The 23,347-nt window shown below is 37.0% G+C and overlaps 1 protein-coding gene across 2 annotated transcripts in view; it reads left to right on the top strand.

Moving 5' to 3' along the window:
• The first annotated feature begins 933 nt into the window (after positions 1-933).
• Positions 934-23,347, top strand: part of BTLA (B and T lymphocyte associated) — a 56,782-nt gene continuing 34,368 nt past the window's right edge. Inside the window, exon 1 of one of the 2 annotated variants that reach the window (XM_021007174.2) lies at positions 934-1,277. In XM_021007174.2, coding sequence (XP_020862833.1) covers positions 1,190-1,277 — 88 coding nt within the window. In that variant the 5' untranslated portion in view covers positions 934-1,189. The remainder of the gene's footprint in view (positions 1,278-23,347) is intronic. The other variant, XM_021007173.2, reaches the window with a different exon arrangement.

Here is a 23,347-nt window from a genome sequence, read left to right as displayed (position 1 = left end):
TACTTAATAGCTGAGTGATTCTGGGTAACTCAACCTTTCTCAGCCTCAGTTTCCTCATTACTTAGTAGGGACTTAATAAATGTTTATTGACTGACATCTATAAAATGAGCATAATAATAGCACCTACCTCCCAGGTATATTATGAGGAAAAAATGAGATAAAATTTTTAGAGTTCTTTGCAAACCTTAATGTGCTATATAAATGCTATTATTATTTTTGTTGGTAGTGGGCATCTAGGTGATACAGTGGATAGAGTACCCAGCCTGGAGTCAGGAAGGCCTGAGTTTAAGTCCAGCCTCAGATACTTACTAGCTATGTGACTTTAGGCAAGTAACTTAACTCTACCTCAGTTTCCTCATCTGTAAAATGAGCTGGAGGAGGAAATGGTAAACCACTCCAGTATCTCTACCAAGAAAGTCCCAATGGAGTCACAAAGGGTCAGATATAATTGAAACTGCTGAATATCAATAGCAAGGAGGTTGTTATTATATTGATTTGATTTCCAGCCAAGGAAGTACTTCCCATCATTTGATTTACCACAATTTATAACCCACTTAATTGTTTACTTCTTCCACTGGCAGTGATACTATCATTTATCAAGTATATATTTCAGGTATGTGTTAACGACCTGACGTTTGGGGGGGAAAAAAGACAACAACAACAACAACCCAAAACAAAGCAAAACAAAAAACCAACGAGGCTATCAAATGGAAGCTGTTTCAGAAGCACAGGTTGCAGTAGTGAAAATGGGGGGAGGATTCTTCAACTTATATTTCCTGATCTTTCTTAGATTAAAAATCTCAACCTAAAGTTTGAAATCATATAGATTTCTTTAAAGCTTTATCACTTCATTTCACTAACAAAACTAAGAAAACTTCAAAGTAAGATTAAAAAGTAGCTGAGAGGAAAGAAGTAAGTCATGTGCTGAATCTGCTTTGCAGGTGGGAGCTTTTGAAAATGAGCATTAGCTTTGAGAAGCAGCTAAAACCACAGGAGAGAGTGCCATGCTATTTCTGTTTGTTTGTGTTACCCCTGAAGCACCTGAACTCTTCCTATTTCCCTCTTTACTGCCTCTCTTTTCTCAGTTGTCTGTACTCCTGAGCCTCAGCTGAGGCATGCAACCAGAGCCACCAGTGAAGAGCTTGGGGCACGAAGTGACTCATATGCACCCTCCTGATATGCATCTGATATGAAGACATCTCCAGTCATGTATAAAAATGAAGTGTTCCTTCACGTCATTTTCATGGCCTCAGCTCTGGGTATCTCATTTGTACAAGGTAAGGCAGTTCATTCTGATGTCTCTGTTTTTGTTTCTGCTTCCACATAAGTGTTATAGATGTGTTTGGGAAAATGTTTATTTCTGGCAGATACCAGATGATAATGTTGAGGACCGAGAATGCAGAGAGTGCCGGTAAAAGAAAATGGAGCAGGCAGAGTTGCCTTAGCAAATATGATATAAGAAGGGAGCACAGTTAGGAAATAATATGACTAGATGAATTATACCTTCAAGGCCAGTCACTTTTAAGGGAATGGCTATTGGTAACAAGGACAGCAGGCAAGAGAATGTTCATGGCTCAATGTCACCACTGTTATAAAACAAGCAAACCAAAATATTTTCCAACCATAGTGTGCCCTCCTGATGATGTTATAGAAGAAGAGACAAAAGCCAATGGGTTGCTGTTGAAATCAACTCTCTATAGCCCGTGTGCTTGATTATTAGACCATGAGTACTCTCTTATGTTTTGTCTCTTGACTAAAATCTGTTTCCTTGCTTGGATGGTGTGTGTGTGTGTGTGTGTGTTGTGTGTGTGTGTGTGTGTGTCTTGACAATCAATCAAATCAATCAAGCAGTTAGTCGCTCAACAAGCATTTACTAAGTGCCTACTATGTTCCAGGAACTGTGCTAAGCAGTCTCTGCCCTTGCCCTTCTTCTCGGGAGCCAGCACATACATAAATCAGTATCTACAAGACAAGTACAGAGTAGATAGTAGGTACCTTGGAGGGGGCTAGCAGGTGGAGGTAGAGAAAGAGAGGGAATCAGCAAAGGCCTCTTGCAGGATGGATACCTTGAATTTGAATCTCAAAGGAAGCCAAGGATCCTAAGAGTCTGAGGTCAGAAGGAGAACATTCTAGGCATGGTGGACAGCTGTCATAGCATACATGATGACTGTGGCAATGAAAAGATCACTAAAATGGGCAACTGAAAACCCGATAATGGTGTAGGGAAACAGATAATGAAATGGTTTTCTAGAGGTGAGCTAGAGTCAGTAGAGCTGATTATTAAATTTTTGTGGTGAGTGTTTACACTATCAGAAATGAACGAATGCTATGAATCAGGGCTTGATTTATTGTTTTGTTGATTATCTGGACTTATGAAAGTGATGAAGAAAATGTTAATAATGCATTTTAAACCTAAAAGTGTGTTAGGTCGACAACCCCTGCCCACTTTCCGCTACCTCTCCCCACCTCCACCAGGAACTGGTTGTTAAACATTTACCAACATATCCCTCTACATGTTCCTCTTTGAGTCAGAGAGGCAAGGGACCACCGGGGCAGAGTATTGTTTACACTGTCAGATATATGGCAGGTCTTTTGCTTATTTGTTTTTCTGTGTAATAAAAGAGGGTTCAATCTAAAGTGATAGCAGGAGGAAGATCCTGAAATGATAACAATACAAAAGAAAAAGACATCAATAAAACATTAAAAAATATTTTTTAAAAAGACTTGTTTAATTCAGAGCCATGGAAGTTACAAGGCACTGAGGAAAAGAGGAATTTGATGAGAGATGTTAAAATACATCCCAGAGACACCATTCATTGACTGATTTTTTTTTCTTGTATCTTTTTCTTGTACCACTTGCACACACAAAAAAGCAAGCTTTGGAATTTTTATCTTCTGACAGAACCTCTGCAATGCTGCCACTCCAACTAAATCAACAAACAAACCCAGCATCTTTAAACAGGCAACTTATTCTCAAATCATGTGCATTTGGTCCTTTATGTTTAAAATAGTTGGGACATAGTGTTACAATGGGGGTGAAGGGTAGAAAGGAGATTATATAGAATCTCTGAATTGGAAAGGACTCCAGAAGTTGTCCAGTCTAAACTTCAGATAAAACAGGGATCCTGTCTACAATATGACAGCTAGATTGTATGATTTTGAAAAGGAGCCTTATCTTAGGACCATAAGATCATAGATTTAAAGGTAGAAGAACTTTAAGAGGTCATCTAAACTATGTCACTCCTTTTACAAACGAGGAAATGAGACCCCGGTTGGTTAGAGACCGTTCCAATGTGACATAGATACAAGTTAGTGTCAACCTCCACAGCCCCTTTGATCGCCTCATCACACACATGCTTCCTGCCTTGTAGAATTTAACATATGTGGCAGCTTTTAGTAGTTCATTTGGAGCTCTCAAAATGCTTCATACCTATTTTCCAATCACTTTTGCTACAATGAGAAAATGGTGCTATGTCTATGAAGTGCCAAACAAGCAGAGAAAAATGGGGTGGGGTGGAGAAGAAGGCGATGATTTAGAAATTTCTGAATATTGGGTATTTTGAACTACAAAATGTTCTGAGGGAGCATAAGCTTGAGAGGGTTGACGTCAGGAGAGAGGAAGAGGAAAATGGAAAGACTGAGAACTTTGCCTACTTAGCAGTTTGGCCCAGGGTGACGATAGTAATAACTAGCATTTGTATAGCCACCTTAAGGTTTTGAAAAGCCTTTACAAACATTATCTTGTTTTATTCTCACAACATCCCTGAGAGTTAAGGGCCATTATTATCCCCATTTTACAGATGAGGACACTGAGGCAAACAGAGGTAAAGTGACTTGCTTACATATAGCTAATAAGTGTCTGAGGCTGTATTTGAACTCAGGTCTTCCTGATTCTGGGTTCAGTGTATATTCACTGTGCCACCTAACTGCCTGGTGATTGACTAAAAATGATGTTTTTTATTTATCCAATGCTGCTGTGGCACACGTGTTGTAGTCTAGGTTTCCAGGTCTTGAGTTAACCCTTCAGGGGTTATTTGGGGTGCTGTAAACTATAGCCTACCCCAGCTTGGCCCAGTCTCCCTAGTTCAGCTCAGTGTCTTCTCCAGGGGCAGGAGTGGAGGAGAGGAAGAGGACAAGAGATCTGTACAATCGACTGGTGTCGGGGGTCGGGGGTAGGGAGAAGATCAGATCTCTGTCCTTATGTGACTCTCCTGCCCTTAGCCCAGTTTAGCTCTTCTCTCCATTTTTACAATGGGTACTCATGAATTATCCTACTGCTGAGGGGCTGTGAAAATTTATGCTTTTGGAATACCTGGGGCCTAGAGATAGTAAGCTCACTGAAAATTATAGTGAAGTCTGGCTCTACTGTTGGAGATGCTTTTCCTGATGCTCCTTAAATCCTAGAAATGAAACTGAGTCCAGTAAAAATCTAGCCTGAAAAAAGAACAAAAACAAAAACAACAAGGTTCCATTGCTTAAATAACATGACCATTGTCAGGGCCACCACCACCATCACTGGCATTGTTATCAGCGACAGCAGCAGCAGTAACAGCAACAACAAACATCAACAACCCTTCTTCCAGGTCCAGGTATTGGCTCAGTGGGTAGAGCGCTGGACCTGGAGTCAGTCCTGCCTCAGTCACATACTGGCTGTGTGACCCGGGCAAGTTACAGCTCTCTGCCTTAATTTCCTCAGCTCTAAAATGGGGATAATAATAGCACCTACCTCATGAGGTTATTTTCTTATTAAATGAGATAATATATAAACTGCTTTGCAAATCGAGAAGTGAGAACAAATTTTAGGTATTTATTCCCTTTTCTTTCTTTAGGCAAGAGAACTGACCCTGTAATGAGGAAGCCTTGGTTTGAACATGGCCTCTGCCATTACCTTATGTTATCTTAAGCTTAATTCTGAGCCTTAATATTTTCATCTGTAAAAATGGAGCAAGGAATACTTGATGCTTATACTAGGTCTTCATACAGTTGTTATAGGAAAGTGCTTTGTAAACGTTAATGTGCTGTAGAAATGTGTGTTGTCATTACTAATGAACAGCAAAATAATGTAGAGGGAAAAGTACTGAGTGTAGACTGCTTTTCTTTGTATTTCCAGTGCTTAACACAATGGTTAGCACACAGTAGGTGCTTAATAAATGTTTATCTACTGACTGACGAGAGTCAAGAGGCCTGTGTTCAAATCTCAGCTCTGATACTCACAAGCTGCATGACCATGATCACTTAAGTTATCTCTCTGTAAAATGAGGTTAAGAATCCACATACTGCCTTCCTCATGTGGTTATTTGGGAAGAAAATTCCTTGTAAACCTTAATGTCATAAAAGTAACTTGCTGCTTTTATTAATATTGTAATCAATATCCTCATCATTGTGAACAGTCCACATAGAAAGGAATGCCAAAATAGTAACAGGCAATTCATGCTTCATAAAAAGGAAGCTATAACAAGTTTATCCTTGTGATGTTTTTTTTTATGTCCTCATAAGAGAAGAACCTAATAAAACTTTGAATTTTGCTTTCTTTTATTAAAATGTAAGCTTGTTGAGGCGAGGTCATATCTTGCTTGCTTGTATTTGTATCCCTTGTGCTTAGCGGTGACTGGCACATAGCAAGCAATAAATGTGCATCCTATTTTCTCTCTCTCCCTCTCTGTCCCTGGTTTTCTTCTCTCTCTCTCCCTCTCTCTGTCTGCCTGCCCACCTGTCTCTTTCCCTGTCTCTGTCTGTTTCTCTGCTTGTCTCTGTTTCCCTATCTCTCTGTCCCTTTCTCCTCTTTCTCTCCCTCTCCTTTCCCCTCTCTTCCCTTCTTCCCTTCCCACCTCCCTCTCTCCCTCTTGTCTCTTTCTCTCTCCCTTCTCTGTCTCTGTCTCTCTATCTCCTTGTCTCTCTCTATCTCTCCCTCTCTCTCCTTGTCTCTCCTCTCTCTCTTTCTCTTCCTTTCTTTAGCTCTTCACCTCTCTCTGTCTCTGACTGCTTGCCAGCCTGTCTCTCTTTGTCTCTCCATCTTGTGCCCCTCCCTGCCACCCACTTTGTCACATGAGTGAAGAATCCAAATCTGTTGGGTTCTTTCAACACATAAGCTGTAGTGTTTAATTAAATATAAAATAATTTGATGAATTAGATAACAAAAATAGTTTTGGTGTAGAGGTGTTGAGTGGAGCTGTGATTCCATCTCATAGGTGGCGCCTATGCATGACAGGCAGGGGAACATAAGCCCAGCCATCTCTGACTCTCAGGCAAAGCACTTTTTATCCATTATTTCTTTGTTATCTGCCTAATAGCCCTGTGAGGTAAGTGCAGCAGGCCTTCTTCTCCTTTCATTACAGATAAAGAAAATAAGACTGGAGAAGTTAATAGCCACAAACTAACAACTATGTGTGTGTGTGTGTGTGTGTGTGTGTATGTGTGTGTATGTATATATATATATATATATATATATATATATATATATATATATACATATATATATATATATATAACTCTATCTATGTAATAACTATATATAACTATAATAGCCACAAACTAATAACTATATATAAATACATAACACTATAACTATATTTATACCTATATGTACATATAATAACTATATATAACTATAATAGCCACAAACTGATAATAATATCGGAGGTGGTCTTTGACTCTAGAGGTCTTCATGACTTCCTCTAGCCCCCACTCTAGCCACATTACACCGTTAGCTTCTAATTCTGTACTGGGCCTTGTGTACAAAGATAAAGAAGTACCTGTTCTGGTTACATTTTCCCGTGTATGTTTCCCAAAAGCAGGGATTTGCTGCATAAATTTTGAGTGAGCTTCTTGCTGTTTGCCCCCAAGGGATCTCAAACCAGTAATCTAATATTCTTTCTAAAGATTTCAATGAAGTGCAGGACAGAGTAATGCTGAGCATCAATCAATAAGAAATCCTGTTCTGAGCTGTTTGGGCTAAACCTTAACATCATTATCTTCAATAACAAGAGTGCTAGCCTGATTGTCCAGATAATTTTCCAACTTTTTCTTTTTTTCTCTTGGTGGAGTTTTTATAGTGTTACAAAGTATTACATCCTATCAATGGGGAAACCAAAGGTACCAGTGCCATTAAATAGGGAGGAGGACAAAAGACAGCCGTATTCTTGGGAGCAGGCTGTCACACTTGGAGCCAGAAGACCTAGGTTCTGATCCTGGTTCTGCCCTTTTCTACCCATGTGCCCTTGGGCAAACAGCTGCCCAACCTGGGTGCCCTTGGGTAAATTGTTTAACATGCTGGGGCTTTAGGTTCCTTATCTGCGAAATGAGAGAGGTTGAACTCTGTGGCTCATACGAGGTCTGGTTCTGTGCTCTTGTGATAATTCAAGCAGAAAGGCAGGATTTGAAGATAGACGTGAAAAATCAAGAACATAGTTGAAGACAGAAAATCAAGATTGTATGAGGGAAGGGGACAAGCCATGTCTCCTGGTTCTCTTTCCATATGTGCAAAAGGCAGGGCCATGCTTAAATTCCATGGACAGAACTAGAAGAATCAAACCAATTGTCCTCACTCAAGAAAGTCCTGGGATGTTACCCATGGCAACGAGATTAGGTATGGCAGTCATTGTATTGGAAACGGACAAGAGGAGATTTGTGGGGGTAATAATAACTCACCTTTATGTACCACTCAAAGGTTTGCAAATTGTTTCACATGCATTATCTTAACTGAGCTTTACAACAATCTTATCAAAAAAGTATTGCAGTTCTCATCATGTCCATTTTACACATAAGGAAACTGAGGGTGAGAGGTAAGTGACTTGACAATGGTCACACAGCTAGTAAGTCCCAGATTTGAAGGAGGATTTGAACCCAAGTTTTCCTGACTCCAAGTTCAGTGTTCTATCAATTACACTTCTGCTTCTGTTACTGCAGTTGGGTCTTACCTAATCCCTACCTAATCCCTGTTCATTATGAATTACCTATCAATTCAATTAAATTTGATTTAACAGGCATTTATTAAGCCCTTGCTGTGTTCAATGTCCTGTACTGATTGCTGAAGCTAGTTAGAAGAAAAAAAAAGTTTCTACCTTCAAGGAACTTATACTTTCTGGAGTAGGTATGGGGAGGGGTGGGTAAAACATGTAACAAATAAATACAAGATATGTACTAATACACAAACTAATATCAAGAGAGGAAAGTAGGGAGGAAGATGGCATTAGGAAAAGCCTCTTCCATTCAAAAAAAGAAAAGAAAAGAAAAGCATACTACTTCCAGAGCATAGTACTGTTGCAAGAATTTTTGTGGTTCTTGCTAGCCACTGCATGAATAAGCCAGAACAGGTTACTGATGGATAGTATGCAACAGTTCATTTATTCACTCGAGTGTGAGACACACCATCAGTGGGTGATGGACATGTGTGTGTTACTATTCCACAGATGACATATATAGTCTCTTCTCCTGAGCTACATGACCCAGAGTTTGGGAAACCTCAGATAGGAATAGGTACATTTTTAGCAAAAGAAAAGAGATGCTTAAGCTGTTGCAAAGGCCTTTAGCATAGTCCTTTATACCAGATCCAATCATCAGTCAGTTAATTAATATTTGTTAAACTCTTACTATGTGCCTTAGTAAGTACAATAAGGAGAAGTGAATGAGTTTCTGGAACTATTCCAAGTCCTATAAGCTTTCTTTTATAATCTTAAAGTGATTGGGGGAAGGGAGGTACTGAAGGAGACGTTCAGCACATTTATAAAATAACAGCAAATATAGCACAAAATGGAATCAATTATGTTCCTCTAAAAATCCACTTTCAGTAGTATCAACATGTTCCCAGGTGAATTTTGATTTCCTCCCACTTTCACCTGAAAGGAAGCAAAAAGGACATAACACATTTTCTTGTTTACACTGAGGAAATTTTTTTTTTTTAACAATTCATTGAACATTTCAGTTAATTCCAATCCTGAAATCCTGGCACTTGAAAGAGCCCTATGTATCTTCGAAGCCAATTTCCCTATTTTGAAAGGAAGGATCACCATAAAGCAAGTGCTTTTGCACGTAACTAAGTAGTTTTATATCTACTAAAGGGGAAAATGAACCCAAGCATATGTATACAAGCCCCCAAAAGGAATCACTCTGATGTCTTTCTCATTTCTTCATTGAGCTGAACCAACTAATCTATATATATTCACTGTGTATTGTTAAAGCAATAGGACAAATTTAAAGAGCACCTTTCCTTAGAAGATGTCGGATTGTGTACTAATATCTATAACTTCCCTCCAAGCAGTCCATGTTTCAGCAAAAAAAAAATGGATTATAAGATCTACCTCTGTGACTTTGGACAGTTGTTTAGTTTCTCTGGACCTCAGTTTCCTATTCTGTAAAATGAAAGGTTTGGGCAAGATGCCATCTAAAGTCTTTTCTAGCTCATATCTAAGATCCTATGATCTAAAAAGTTAGAATATTGGGCCAAGTAAAATGAAATTAAATTTAAAAGGGATAAAATCTTGGACACTGAGCTGGGCTCAGAGTTGATAAAGAGATGAGTGAGTGGGGTTGGTTTTAGGAAACTGAAAAACTCTCTTACTGGCTCCAAGTAACTCATGAAAACAAAGGCCTAACTTTTTCAGACTGATATTTTATCAGTGTTTATGTATCATTCAAGTGATTAAGTATCTACTTCTTGCCAGATACCATGCAAATACAAAGAATAAAATAATCCTTATTCTCAAGATGCTTTTACACTAATGGATGTGGCAAGTAATTAGGAGAGAAGGTAGTACAGTTGGTTGAATCCTGTAGAAGGTTCTGTTTGAGCTGCATCTTGAAAGGACAGGGATTCTTTGAGTTGGAGGTAAGAGGAAAGAACATTCCAGGCATGAGTGATGGCTAAAGCAAAAGTAGTATATGAGGTGTAGAAAGAAGGATGGTTTGGCTTGGTTACAGAACACAGGAGGAGAAGGAATGTTCGATGATGCTGGAGAGATGGGTGGGACAAGGCTTTGTAGGGGTTTTAAATGGAAAAGCTCGTATTTTGTCCTAAAAGCATTAAGGCACAAGAGTTGATTGAGTAGAGTATTGGCATGGTTAGCTCTAGAAAATCATTTTGTCAACAGTAAGTAGTATGGAGTGAAATAGTGAGGGACTTCAGGCAGGAAGACCCTTGGGGAGCCTGGTGCAATAATACAGGTGAGAGGTGATGAGGGCCTACCAGGGCTGGGGAATCTGCAGCCTTGAGGTCACATGTGGCCCTCTAGGTCTTCAAGTGCGGCCTGGATGCAAACTTCACAGAACCAATCCTTAATAAAAGCATTTGTTCTGTAAAACTTGGACTCAATCAAAAGGCCACACCTGAGGACCTAGAGGGTCACATGTGGTGTTGAGGCCACAACTTCCCCATCTTGATAGAAACTGTGTGAGTCAGGGATCAGATGCAAGAGATGTTTTAGAGGTAGAAATGGAATGATTTGACAATTTACTGGATATGTGAAGTAAAAGAGGGTGAGTAGTTGAGGACTAACTCTGAAGAACTAAGATAGTCTATATTTATTCTCACACAGTAACACACACTGTATCACACAGACAGCAACGGGACAGCACATGGTGGATACAAGCAGGTTGCAATATACAGCCAACAAGGAACTTTGAAGAATAACCAGAGTAAAAGATGAAATGAAGAAATTACATGAGAGAAGGAAAAGCTGGGCTGGTTATGTCGCAAGAGCAAGGGACGACAAGGGGAGAGCCAGTGTGCTCCATTGGAACCCTTGCAACATTGGGAGGAAGGAAAGCCTCAGCATGTTGGGTGAATGCTCTGTTGTGAACTTTTAGGAGGATGTGGGCAAGAAAGAGCTGATGTGATAGGTAGGCATGGATTGTTTAAGAACTGCATTGTTTCAGGAAATTCCCAAATCTATGAGACCACAGATCCATTTGAGTTTGTCACTAAATATAAGTGAGTGCTCCACTAATTCTGTAGAGGAAGAACCTCACAAGGACAGGGAGGTATCATTATTTAGGTGCTCAGAACCATGTCTTCTGTAAATTTTTCCTGATGTTCACTTAGCTTTGGGCTATAGCTCCAAGTGAATCCTTAGAGAGGTCATAAAAATGTCAGATCATATTTTTTTTAGGAGGGGCAATAGAGATGCCACTGAAGAAAAATGAGAAGCAGCTGGTATTTATTTTTGGTGTATTCTCTTCCACTCTACATCATTTCTATTCCTGTCCTTACCCACTTAGGCTATTGCTCATAAATAACTATTACATGAAATGCAGTGCTAGTAGAACCTTATAGAAACCTGTTCTCAATGGCTCACTTCAAGTGAATGTGTCATCTACCCTCTTGCTTTCTCACCTCTGCTTATGTAGCTTTCTCTGCCCTTCTCCACTTAGGGAAATCTTTTAAGACCCAACTTAGATGCCAACTTTTCCATGAATCCTTCCCTGATAAAACCCCAGTGAGAAGTTGCAGGATCACAGATCTTGAGCTGGAGATCATTAATCCAACCCTTCCATTTTACAGATGAGCAAACAGGTCCAAAGAGGTTAAGTGACTTTCCCAAAGTCACACAGGCAATAAACGGCAGAGACTGGGTTCAGATGAGGGGTGTGCTGAAAAATATTTAACAATTGGAACTCCAGAAAAAAAATCATGACATCCTTGTAAGTTTAATCTGTATTATGAACATCTTTTCATCACTTTCTGAAGTCCATATAAGCAAGAAAACAATAAATCAAGCCCTGATTTGTAGTGTTTGCCTATTTCTGAGGTATAAATGCTCACACTGAAAATTTAACATTTGGCTTTTGTGAGCCTGTTTGAGCTGGCTTTAGCACACCAGGGTTTAAATCCAATCCTGTTCACTGTGCCATGCTGCCTTTCCAAGACCTTGGTATTATCTTATAGTGCCTTGTATTGCGATTACTGCCAGAAGGACCCCTCCATCTACCCTGCTTCCCAGGTACACAAACTCCTTAAAATGGGAGGCTGGGATTTACAGATTTTTGCTTACTCTTATCACTGCCTAAAACTTCTCATATAAAGTGCATTCTTCATCAAATCATGCAAGACTTGCAGTTACTGGCTTTCTTTAAGGTTGACCCTAGTGAGGACCCTGGATTTATAACCAGCAAACAAACCATTTCCTGTAAATGTTATGGTTCCTGATTAGATCACAGTTATTACCTCTGCAGTCATTTGTATGAGGGTTATTAGGCATATTTCCAAGGTTTTCTATGCCCTTTTCACATCCTTCATCATCAGTCCTCTAGAATCATTCCTAGTCACTGCATTGATCAGAGTAAAAATAAACAAATCTGAAGGCTCTAAGGACAGAAGAGGATTTGCACCAATGTTCTCTATCTCCAAATCTAGTGCGCTTTCCAAAGTACAATGGCACAAGGGTTAGATTTGTCCTTCTTGGCTCCAGGGACAAAACTAGGAGGAGTTTTTTTTCATATTTTTTTTTCAATTACATGTAAAAACAATTTTAAACTTTTGTTTTTAAAAATTTTGAGTTTGAAATTCTTTCCCTTCCTCTTTCCCCTCCTCCCTCATTGAGAAGGCAAACAATTTAGTATATTTTATATAGTACAGTCATGAAAAACATATTTCCATATTAGTCATGTTGTGAAAGAAAACATGGACACAAAAAATAAGAAAAATGGAGAAAGTAAAAAAAAGTGTGTTTCGATCTGCATTCAGACTCCTTTGGTTCTTTCTCTAGAGGTGGATACCATTTTTCATCTTAAGTCTTTTGGGATTGTCTTGGATTTGCATTGCTGAGAATAGCTAAGACATTCACAGTTGATCATCGTACAATACTGCTGTTATTATGTACACTGTTCTCCTGTTTCTGGCCGCTTCACTTTATATCAGTTCACATAAGTCTTTCCAGGTTTTTCTGAAAGCATACTACTTGTCATTTTTATATCACAATAGTATTCTATTACAATCACAACTTGTTCAGCCATTCTCCAGTTGATGGGCATCCCCTCAATTTCCAATTCTTTGCCACCACAAAAAGAGCTGCTATAAATATTTTTGTATAAATAGGTCCTTTACTTTTTAAAAAAAATCTCTTTGGGATACAGACCTAGCAGTTGTATTGCTGGATCAAAGGGCTGTATAGCCCTTTGATATAGTTCCAAATTGTTCTCCAGAATGGTTGGATTAGTTCACAACTCCACCAACAGTGCTTTAGTGTCTCAATTTTCCCACATTCCCTCCAACATTTGTCATTTTCCTTTTCTGTCATATTAGCCAATCTGATAGTGGTGAGATGGTACCTCAAAGTTGTTTTAATTTGCATTTCTCTAATCAGTAGTGACTTAGAGCATTTTTTCATATGACTATAGATAGCTTTGATGTCTTCATTTGAAACCTGTTTGTTCATATTCTTTGACCATGTACAATTGGGGAATGACTTGTATTACTATAAATTTGACTGTTTTCTTTGTATTTAAGAAATGAGACTTTTATTGGAGAAAGTAGCTATAAAAATTTTCCCACAGTTATGATTAACTGCATATTTTCCTCCATCCTATCCCCATCCCATCCCACCCTTTAATCTTTTTCTTTCTCCAGGAAGGGAAGTTTTAAAGAGGTAGACTTAAGCCTCATGTGAGGAAAAAAACATTCTAACAACTAGAGCTATACGAAGTAGAGTGGTTTTCTCCCATGAGGTCATCAACAGAAGGCTATTTGACCCTTTTTAGGAGGGAAGGTTGTGACAGGCATTCTTGGGAAAGTCTGAGTTGGACTAGATAGCCCTTTTGGTGTCTGCCCCACTCTGATTTTCTCTGATCATAGATTTAGAACTGGAGCACCAACCCTGGAGTCAGAGGACCTGAGTTCAAATCCAGCCTCAGACACTTAATAGCTGTGTGACTCAGGGCAAGTCACTTAACCCCAATTGTCTCCAAAAAATAAAACAAAAAGAGGAAGAAGAACTGGAAGGTACCCTGGAGGTCATCTAGTCTAACCCTTTCACTTTATTTTTTCATTGAAAGTAGCTAGGTGGTACAGTGAATAGAGAACTGACCTGGTGGTGATCCTACATCACTTACTAGCTGTGTGACCCTGGCGAAGTCATTTAACCTCTGTGTGTCTCAGTTTTCTCATTTGTAAAATGGGGATAATAATAGCATCTATGTCTCAGAGTTGTTGTGAGGATAAAATGAGAAATTTGTGAAGTGCTTTGCAAACCTTGAAGTGCTATATAGATGCTACTTATTGTTTTATTAATTCATTTTTATTTCCTCCACTTAAAAATGAAGGTTAAGTCTCTGAAATCACCTCTCCCATTACTTCTTCTCTTTACTATTGTAATAGCCTCCTAATTGATCAAGCCCTTCATTTTATAGATAAGACAGGCAGGTGGTAATTGGCCGAGTTAGGCTTTCAAACCAGTGATCATCCAACTGTACCACAATAGAGGAAAATTTCAATAGTGAACTATCTTTGCTTCTGTTCCAACCTTCCCTTCTTCTCTCCCCACAACTCCCCACACTTAATTACAAATATCCTTCCTGGCCTGGATTGGCTAAAGGGAGACAGGAATCCGGCTTTCAGGATGAAAGCATGTAAGGAACAGCTGTTCTGGCTTTCCTGCTAGTTCCTGCTCTGCCTGCTAATTGTCTGCTCATCCCCACCTCTATGCTCCAGCCTAGACTTCTTGATGTGAGATTATTTCTCTTATAAACCTCCTGAAAAAGTCCAGTCTTACATCTCCATTTAAGTCATCCAGTCACTCGATAAGCATTTTTAAAGCCCTTATTATGTGCTCTTATTACTGTGCTAAATACTAGAAATACAAAAAAGGTAAAAAACTATGCAAATATTATATTTATAGAAATGTATACATATTATGTATATATGTATGTATGTATATGTATGTATGTATGATAACTCCCTGCTCTCCAGGAGCTCATAATCTAATGGAGAAACCATGTGAGTAATTATGTAAGATAGATAAATAGATATATACCCACACATACGTATATAGTATATGTATATGTGTGTGTAATATATTTATGTGTGTGTGTGTGTGTGTGTGTGCATACACATATACGTATTTATAATCTGGGAGCAATTTCAAGGAGAAGACCTTAAGATTAAAGGTGGATCTGGAAAGACTACTTGTGGAAGGTGAGATTTTACCTGGGACCTGAAGGAAGCCAGTAGGCAGAAATGAGGAGGGAGAGAATTGCAGGCATAAGGAAGAGCCTGAGAAAATGCCCAGAGTAGTGATAGAGTGTCTTGTATTAAGAACAGCAAGGAGGCCAGTGCACTTGTATCTTAGAGTAGGTGTACAAGAGTAAAATGTAAGAAGGCTGAAAAAGAAGAAAGAGGTCAGGCTGTGAAGGACTTTAAATGCCAAACCAAAGATTTATATTTGATCCTGGAGGTCAGAGGAAGCCAGTGGAATCTGTTGAGTAGAGGAGTAATATGCTGAGAACTGCAGCTAAGGAAAACTAACTTGACATCTGAGTGGAGGGTGGTCTGGAGTAGGAAGAGACTTGAAAGAGGGAGATTAACAGGTAGACTAACATTGCAGTAGTCCAGACATGACATGATGAGGGCCTGCAGTGAGGTGGTGGCAGTGTCAGAGGCATTTAGGGGAAGAGTTATGAAGGAAGAATCATTGTAAGGAAGGTTTTTCCTTATTTTAAATCAAAATCTACCTCTACATTTCCCATTCAATGGCCCTACCTCTTCCCTCAGGGATCTAGCAGAACAAGCCATTATTTTCTCCTGGGAGACCTACTTTGTTTATTTCACTTGGTCCAGTCCTGCTAGGAGCCCTGATTGCTCCAGGAAAAGGAGGTCTCAAAATTAGGACTATGCTCATAATTAGCAGTTCTTTTTATAAAATATGGTGTAGTAGATAGAACAACAAGTCAGGAAGAGCTGAGTTCTAATCCACCCTCACTTATTTACTAGCTATGTGAACGTGGGCAAGTCATGTCACCTCTTTTTGCTTCAGTTTCCTCATCTGTAGAATGGGGATAATAAGAGCACTTGCCTCCAAAGGTTGTTGTGAGGATCAAATGAAACAATAATTGTAAGGCTTGAAGCACAGTGGCTGGCACATAGTAAACACTATATTATTACAACCTTGAAGGGTTGTTTTGAGGGTAAAATGAGATAATTGGAAGTATTTAGCACAGTACCTGGCACATAATAGGTACCATATAAATGTTAACTATTATTATAATTATATTATATTATATTATATTAATTATATTATATTATATTATATTTATATTATATATATTATATTATATTAATATATATTATATTATATATTATATTATATTATATTACATATTATATATATTATATCATATCATATCATATTATATCATATTATATTATATTATATTATATTATATTATATTATATTATATTATATTATATTATATTACATTACATTACATTACATTACATTACATTACATTACATTACATTACATTACATTATATTATATTATATTATATTATATTATATTATATTATATTATATTATATTATATTATATTATATTATATTATATTATATTATATTATGCTATGCTATGTTATGTTATGTTATATTATATTGTCATGTCATGTCATATCATATCATATATTATATCATATTATATTACATTATGTCATATCATATTATATTACATATATATTTATATTTTCCCAGCTATGTTTGTTGATAATTAGGTAAACAGGAGTATTAAATACAATTTCATTTCTTCCATATTGCATGTACTTGAAGATATGTGTAAAAATTGGTTAGGAGTTGTGGCAAAAATAGGTATAAGTGGAAAAGTTTCTGAAGAAACAACTGTCTGCCTAAAAAAAGAAAGAAAAAGAAAAAAGAAACAACTGTCTGGAAGCCTTTGGAAGCAGTATAACCCCAATGACCTGACTTGTTCTATTCTTTAATCAATCTAAGAAAAGCATTAACACAGGCCTCTTCTTCTCTCCATGGTTATAAACAAACACACTGTGAATTGTGGAAACTGTTAAAATTACTATTACAATCAAAACCACTTCTGAATTATCCCACCACTGAAAAAAATTCCCCCCAAACAAAACCCCAAGCCCTAGAGGAATAGTTTAAACTGGAAAAATGTAACTTCTTTCACCTTGTATACCAAGATCAAAGAGATTTTATTGAATTTTCCCTAAAGTAATCATCTTTGCTGTGTGATGAACGCATGAGGACTTGAATTCTAGAAGAAAATGTTTAAAATCCCCCTAACCTTATAACCAAATTAAAATAGATGCTAGGATAAAAGACATTCTATCTCATTCTCATAGTATCTCATTCTAGTGAAACTTTCATGGTGAAAATACAAGAAGGGGTATTTTTGGAAGGGGATTTCTGGAGGAAATAGTGTGTAGTAGAAGACAACTGTGAAGATGCTCTTGATTCTCCTAAATGTTTCAGTAATATGAATAGGTTTTGGAAGGGCTCTTTATTTTTGAGAAATAGGCATACCTAGTATGCAGAATGAGACATTCATTTACAGGCAGAACCAATGAAGGAATTTACTTTGTTTGACTATACATATTTCTTACGAGAGTTTTTTCTTTTTCTTTTTCTGTTGGGGGTAGGGAGGTGAGAAAGAGAGAAGAAAAAGAGTGATAGGATTGCTACCAAAAAAAAAAAAGAAAAAGAATTATTGAAACATTTTTGAATATGCATAGGAGAGAAGGAAGAAAAATAGAGAGAAAGAAGGCCAGAAGGAAACATGGGAAAGTAGGACAGCTTGAATGTTATAGGAAGAGAGAAGTTCCCCTCACTGGGCCTAAGCAGTAACTCTGTGGCTTTGACCACAGATTGGGATTGTGGATTCACCCCACAGACCCAGAGTGGTGTCTTCAGCTGAGTAAACAGGCAAGGAGCTCAGGCCAAAGGAAGCCTGTAGTTATTTCCCCCAGAACTTGCAAAACCTTCCAAGTGGCTGACAGGAACTGAGGCCCGCAGTAGTCTACTGAGCTCCAACCAGAGAAATTCTGAAATTGTGTTAACCAAAAGCAAAGTGGGGTCTGGAGCTTGCAAAATTTAGACTAGGTAGACAGCAATAAGACTTTATACTAGATCAAACCACTTTGAGCATGCTGAAAATTTGCAGGTCCTCAGTCTGAGTTTCCTCTGAGATCCTTAAGGAACATAGCACTCTAACATACTTGGGGAAAGCATCTTGAGGACCCCAGAGAATAGAGATCAGGACCAAACAGGGCCCTAGTATTTCCTCTAGAAATACATGGAGGTTGAATCTGATACAAAGTTTCAATATAAGATGTAAAACAGAAAAAAATGAATAAACAAACAAAACCCATCTAAGATAGAGAGCAATTATGGAGCCAGAGACGGCCAAGAAAAAAACCCAGAAGAGAATAATTCCACGACATCTATAAGCAAAACCTCAAGAAAAATATAGCTTAGCTACAAGGTAAACTAGAATTCTTAGACTAATGAAATAATAGCTTAAAAATCATATAAATTAATTATAATTTGTATATTATAAATTTTATATATTTTATATATTATTAATTGTATAATGTGTATTATATAATTATATATTGTGTGTAATATATTATATAATAACATAATATAAATTATATTATGTAATTATATATTATAAATTAAATGAAATCTCTTCAGGAAAGAATTGGAAATTAAAGTGCTAGAGGAAAGAACTGGAAAGAGAATTAATAACTTAGTACAAAAGATTAAAAAATCTTACCCAAATAACAGTCTCTTTGAAAATTAGAATGGCTCAAACAGACTTTATGAGACAACAAAAAATATTAAAGCAAAATCAAAAGATTGAAAAAAATAGAAGAAAACAAAGATTACCTTGTTAAAACAAACAAATAAACAATTGACCTGGAACATAGGCAAAAGAGGGAAAAAAAGCTTTCATAATTATTGTATTGACAGCCATGACCAAAAAAAGATCCTGGATTCCATACTTCAAGAAATTATGAATGAAAATTACTTAGACTTCTTAGAATCAGAGTGCAAAGTTAAACTAGAAAGAACCCACTAGTAACCTCCTTAAAGAAATCCCAAAAGGAAAGCTTCTAGGAACTTCACAACTAAAATCCAGGTCACAGCAAAAATACTGCAAGAATATAGAAAGAAAGAGTTTAATCACTGAGGAGCCACAATCAGGATTATACAAGATTTGTCATCTGCAATATAAAGAACAGGAGAGCTTGTAACATATTCCACAAGGCAAAATATATAAGCTCACAACTAAGAAAAATTTACTTAGGAAAACAAGAATAACCCTACAGAGGAAAAACAGAGTTTTAAGAAATAGGGGACTTTTAGTCATTCTTAATGAAAGATCAGAGCTGAGTGGAAACTTAGAAATTCAAATGTAGGAGTGAAGAGAAACTTAAAAAGTTACATATGTGTGAGCAATTGGATGGGACTATGCAAAGATGAAATGTTTACATTCTAATAATGGGAGAAGAAAAAAGTGATCCATCAGAACTCTAATGTCATCAAGGGTCAGAGAGGAAATGAAATAAAACAAAGGGCCTGGGAATGACTTTGTCATATTTTGATGTTATTAAAAGATTAAAGAAAAGGGAGATAAAAATGAAAACACTAGAAACAAAAAGGGAAGGAAGGGGGGAAACTTGCTCTCACAAATCTAGGTAGCAAGTAGAATACTACACAAAAGCGTCACTTGAACCAGTCAAAAAAGAGTTGGATAAACGTGTAAAAATTTAGCATAAGAGTACATTCAACTGAATAGGGAAATAGAAGAAGCAAGAAGGGGGCAGGGGATTAGAAGAAGGGTAGACTCAGAGGAATAAGTCATCAGTAAAGCTTACTCCAACTTCATAGAGTGAATTTTGAATGCAGTTTAAAATGATTAAACATTCTTTACAGAAATAATGACAGATTTAATTATTTGGAGATATATGAATTGCTCATGGGTAGACCAAGCCAATATAATAAAAAAAAAATGACAATGCCTCCAACATTAACATTTATTCAGTGCCATACCAATCAAACTACCAAGGAGTTATTTTATAGATAGAAAAGAATAATAATGAAATTCATTTGGAGAAAAAGGTTAAAAATCTCAAGAGAAAAAGTAAAAATAAAGGGGATGGGAAGGAAAGGGACCTAACAGTATTAGACTTCAGACTCTACTACAAAGTGGTAATCATTAAAGTTACTTGGTATGATTATGAAACAAAGATGTCAGTCAGTGGAACAGATTAGGTACACAACATATAGAATTAAACAAACTTAGTATCCTACTGTTGATAAACTCAAAGTCCCTACTTTCTAAGGTACAGGATTACTGCTGGGAAAGCTGGAAAACAATCTGGTAGAAATTAGATAACAAAAAAAATCTCAAACAAAATACCAGAATAAGCTCCAAATGGATACCTGACTTAGATTTACAGTTACATCCTAAGTAATTTATAAGAGAAAGGAATATATTTCCTTTTGAATCTATAGATAGAGAAAGAGTTTATTATCAAGCAAGGAATAGAGAAGATTGCAGAAGATAAAAGTGGATAATTTTGATTACATAAAAAGGTTTTTTTGTTTGTTTGTTTGTTTTTTGGGCAAGGCAATTGGGGTTAAGTAACTTGCCCAGAGTCACACAGCTAGTAAGTGTTATGTGTCTGAGGCCGGATTGCTCCATCTACCGCAACACCTAGCTGCCTCACAAAAAGTTTTAACAAACAAAAGTAATGCAGCAAAAATGAGAAGGAAAACAGTCATCTGGGGAAAAAAATCTTTATATCAAGTTTCCCTGATAAAGCTTTCATTTAAATGTAACCCCACTCCCAAAGCCCACTGATAAGGGACTCTTACCTCACTGGAAGAGATGCATTCCGTGCCCTGCATGAGAGTCAGGGAAGAGTTGGTGACAGAAGAAGCTTCAATATCTTCAGTGTTCTTTGAGTTATCTTCCAGTTTTGAGCTGTTCTTAGCCCTGCAGTCACTCTAGGTGCTTCTGGCTTCCAACTTCAAGAGGGAATTATGTGAGAGCTCTTCCTCAACTAATCAATGATCAATGGATATGAATAGGCAGTTTTCAAAGGAAGAAGTCCAAACTACTAACAGCCATATTAAAAATACTCCAAATTACTAATATTTAGAGAAATACAAATGAAAGCAGCTATGAGGTTCCGCTGTACATCCATCACATTGGCAGAGATGATAGAAAAGGTATATGACAAATGTTGGTGGGGCTACTGGAAAATGGTCTCATTAATGCATTGTTGGTGGAGGTGTGAACTAGTGCAGTCATTCTGGAGAGAAATTTGCTTCTATGCTCCCAAAGTCATCAAATGAAGCACATCGTTTGACTCAGCAATACTACTATTAATCCATATCCTAGAGAGATCAAAGAAAAAGGAAAAAAGACCACTTTATGTAAAAAATACTTATAGCAGCTATTTTCGTAGTTGTGAAGAACTGGAAACTAAGGAGGTGCCTATCAGTTGGAGAACAGCTGAACAAATTATGGTATGTGAATATAATGGGGTATTAATAACATCTTAAAATGGTGAAAGGAATGGTTTCAGAAGAACTTAGGACTAGCATGAAATGATGCAAAATGAAGTAAATGGGATTAGAAGAAAATTATAATAGCAAGACCATTCTGAAGACAAATTTGAAAAACTTAAGAACTCTGATCAATACAGTGATCAATCATGATTTCAGAGAACCAATGATGAAGTATGCTACCCACTTCCTGACAGGGAGGTGATGAACACAAAATGAACAATGAGACACATATTTTTGAACACATCCAATGTAAGAATTTGTTTTGCTTGACTATGTGTATTTGTTATAAGGGCTTTGTTTTTGAGAGTGAGAAAATAATGCTTATTAATTGAAAAAAGGGATAATTATGTGTTGAAGTTTATATTAAAGGGAAACGGCTGTTGTATATGATAGAGATTTTCAGTTTCACGTATTCTTGAAACTTGTTTCCTCTTCTGCTTTGTATATCTAAATGTTCATTTTCTGCCAAGTTCAGAACAAAAAGAAAGATTGGAAGGCACCCTCCTCCACAATGTTCATAGTTAATTCTTTATCAATTTTAGTAGTTTATAGATAAAAGTCTTAAGTTTTATTTTTCCATAAACTAATCTTTCTTCAGATCACAAGCTTGATCTTTACATGAGAGGAGAAAAAAAAAGATGTTTAAATGCTGATATTATCACGTTTGCAGCCAAAAAAAGAATAATTAAAAAAATCATTGATTAGGCTATCTGCAAAGATGAGCTATTTATTTTTTGGTTGTGATGGAAAGATCTATGAGTGGGTTTTCAGTTCACAGTAGGGAGGTAAACTCCATGCTCTCAGGAACTTTTGTAATTGGGGGCAGAAGAATGTTTTCAAGAATGAAATTATGATGATCCAAACACAAATGATTCAGATGAAAAAGAAAGGGAGACTACATGTACAGATGCTAGTGAGAACGCTTAGAAAACTCAATAAATAACTAGGACGTATAGAAAATGGGAACTTATTGAACACCTGGGATATATATAGAAAGTGAGAACAAAGGCAGATAACTGAAGATAAATACAGAAGAACAGTAATGTCTTGTAAGAATAAGGTCAGGAGTGCTAAAGCTCAGGACAACCCAGAGTTGTGATGATGGCTAAGCACATAAAAAGTTCTCCTTTTTTGCTATGTTGAGGGCAAGTAGATGATCAAAGAAACTTCTGGTCACAAGGCTGTAGGAACAATAATTTAGGGAATCGAAAGTATTTGGGAATGTGATTGCTGAGGTGCTAAGGAAGATTTTTTTTTAAGGTTAATCTTTTTCTTGACATTTTCTTTTTTTTCTTTTCTTTTTTAAATATGTATTTATTTAGTTTTAGTTTTCCAGATTAATCTTTAAAATTACATTTATTTTCTTTTTCAAGTTTTATTGATATTTTTTGTTCTGACACCATGTCGCTTTTCAATATGTCCCACCCTTCCCCTTGCTACAGAACCCTCCCTTATAACATTAACAACAGCAAACTACTTAAGCAAAAAACTACATGAGATATCTTGCTTCTAGAGGACAGATTATGAAACATCTTCTTCCTCTCAGAGAGGTTGGAGCTTGGGGAAGAGAAGGTAATTATAGATTTTGAATATTGCCATAAGAGCCACATTCATGGTCTCACTTGGTTTTACCTATTTTCTTATTCCTTGTTTACTTATTAGCTATATGACCTCAGGCATGTCACTTAACCTCTCTGGGCCTCAGTTTCCTCATGTGTAAAATAAGGAGATTAGACCTTTTGCAGCTCTAAGTCTGTGATCCTATGCACTGTTACCAAAATTGTGATTTGAAGCAATGGTGTGGTGAAAAGATTGT

Source organism: Phascolarctos cinereus, unplaced genomic scaffold (assembly GCF_003287225.1).
Source record: "Phascolarctos cinereus isolate Bilbo 61053 unplaced genomic scaffold, phaCin_HiC Scaffold_726;HRSCAF=1367, whole genome shotgun sequence".
Lineage (NCBI taxonomy): Eukaryota > Metazoa > Chordata > Mammalia > Diprotodontia > Phascolarctidae > Phascolarctos > Phascolarctos cinereus.
The sequence above is the reverse complement of the archived record's forward strand: the minus strand, read 5'-3'. Positions and strand labels throughout refer to the sequence as shown.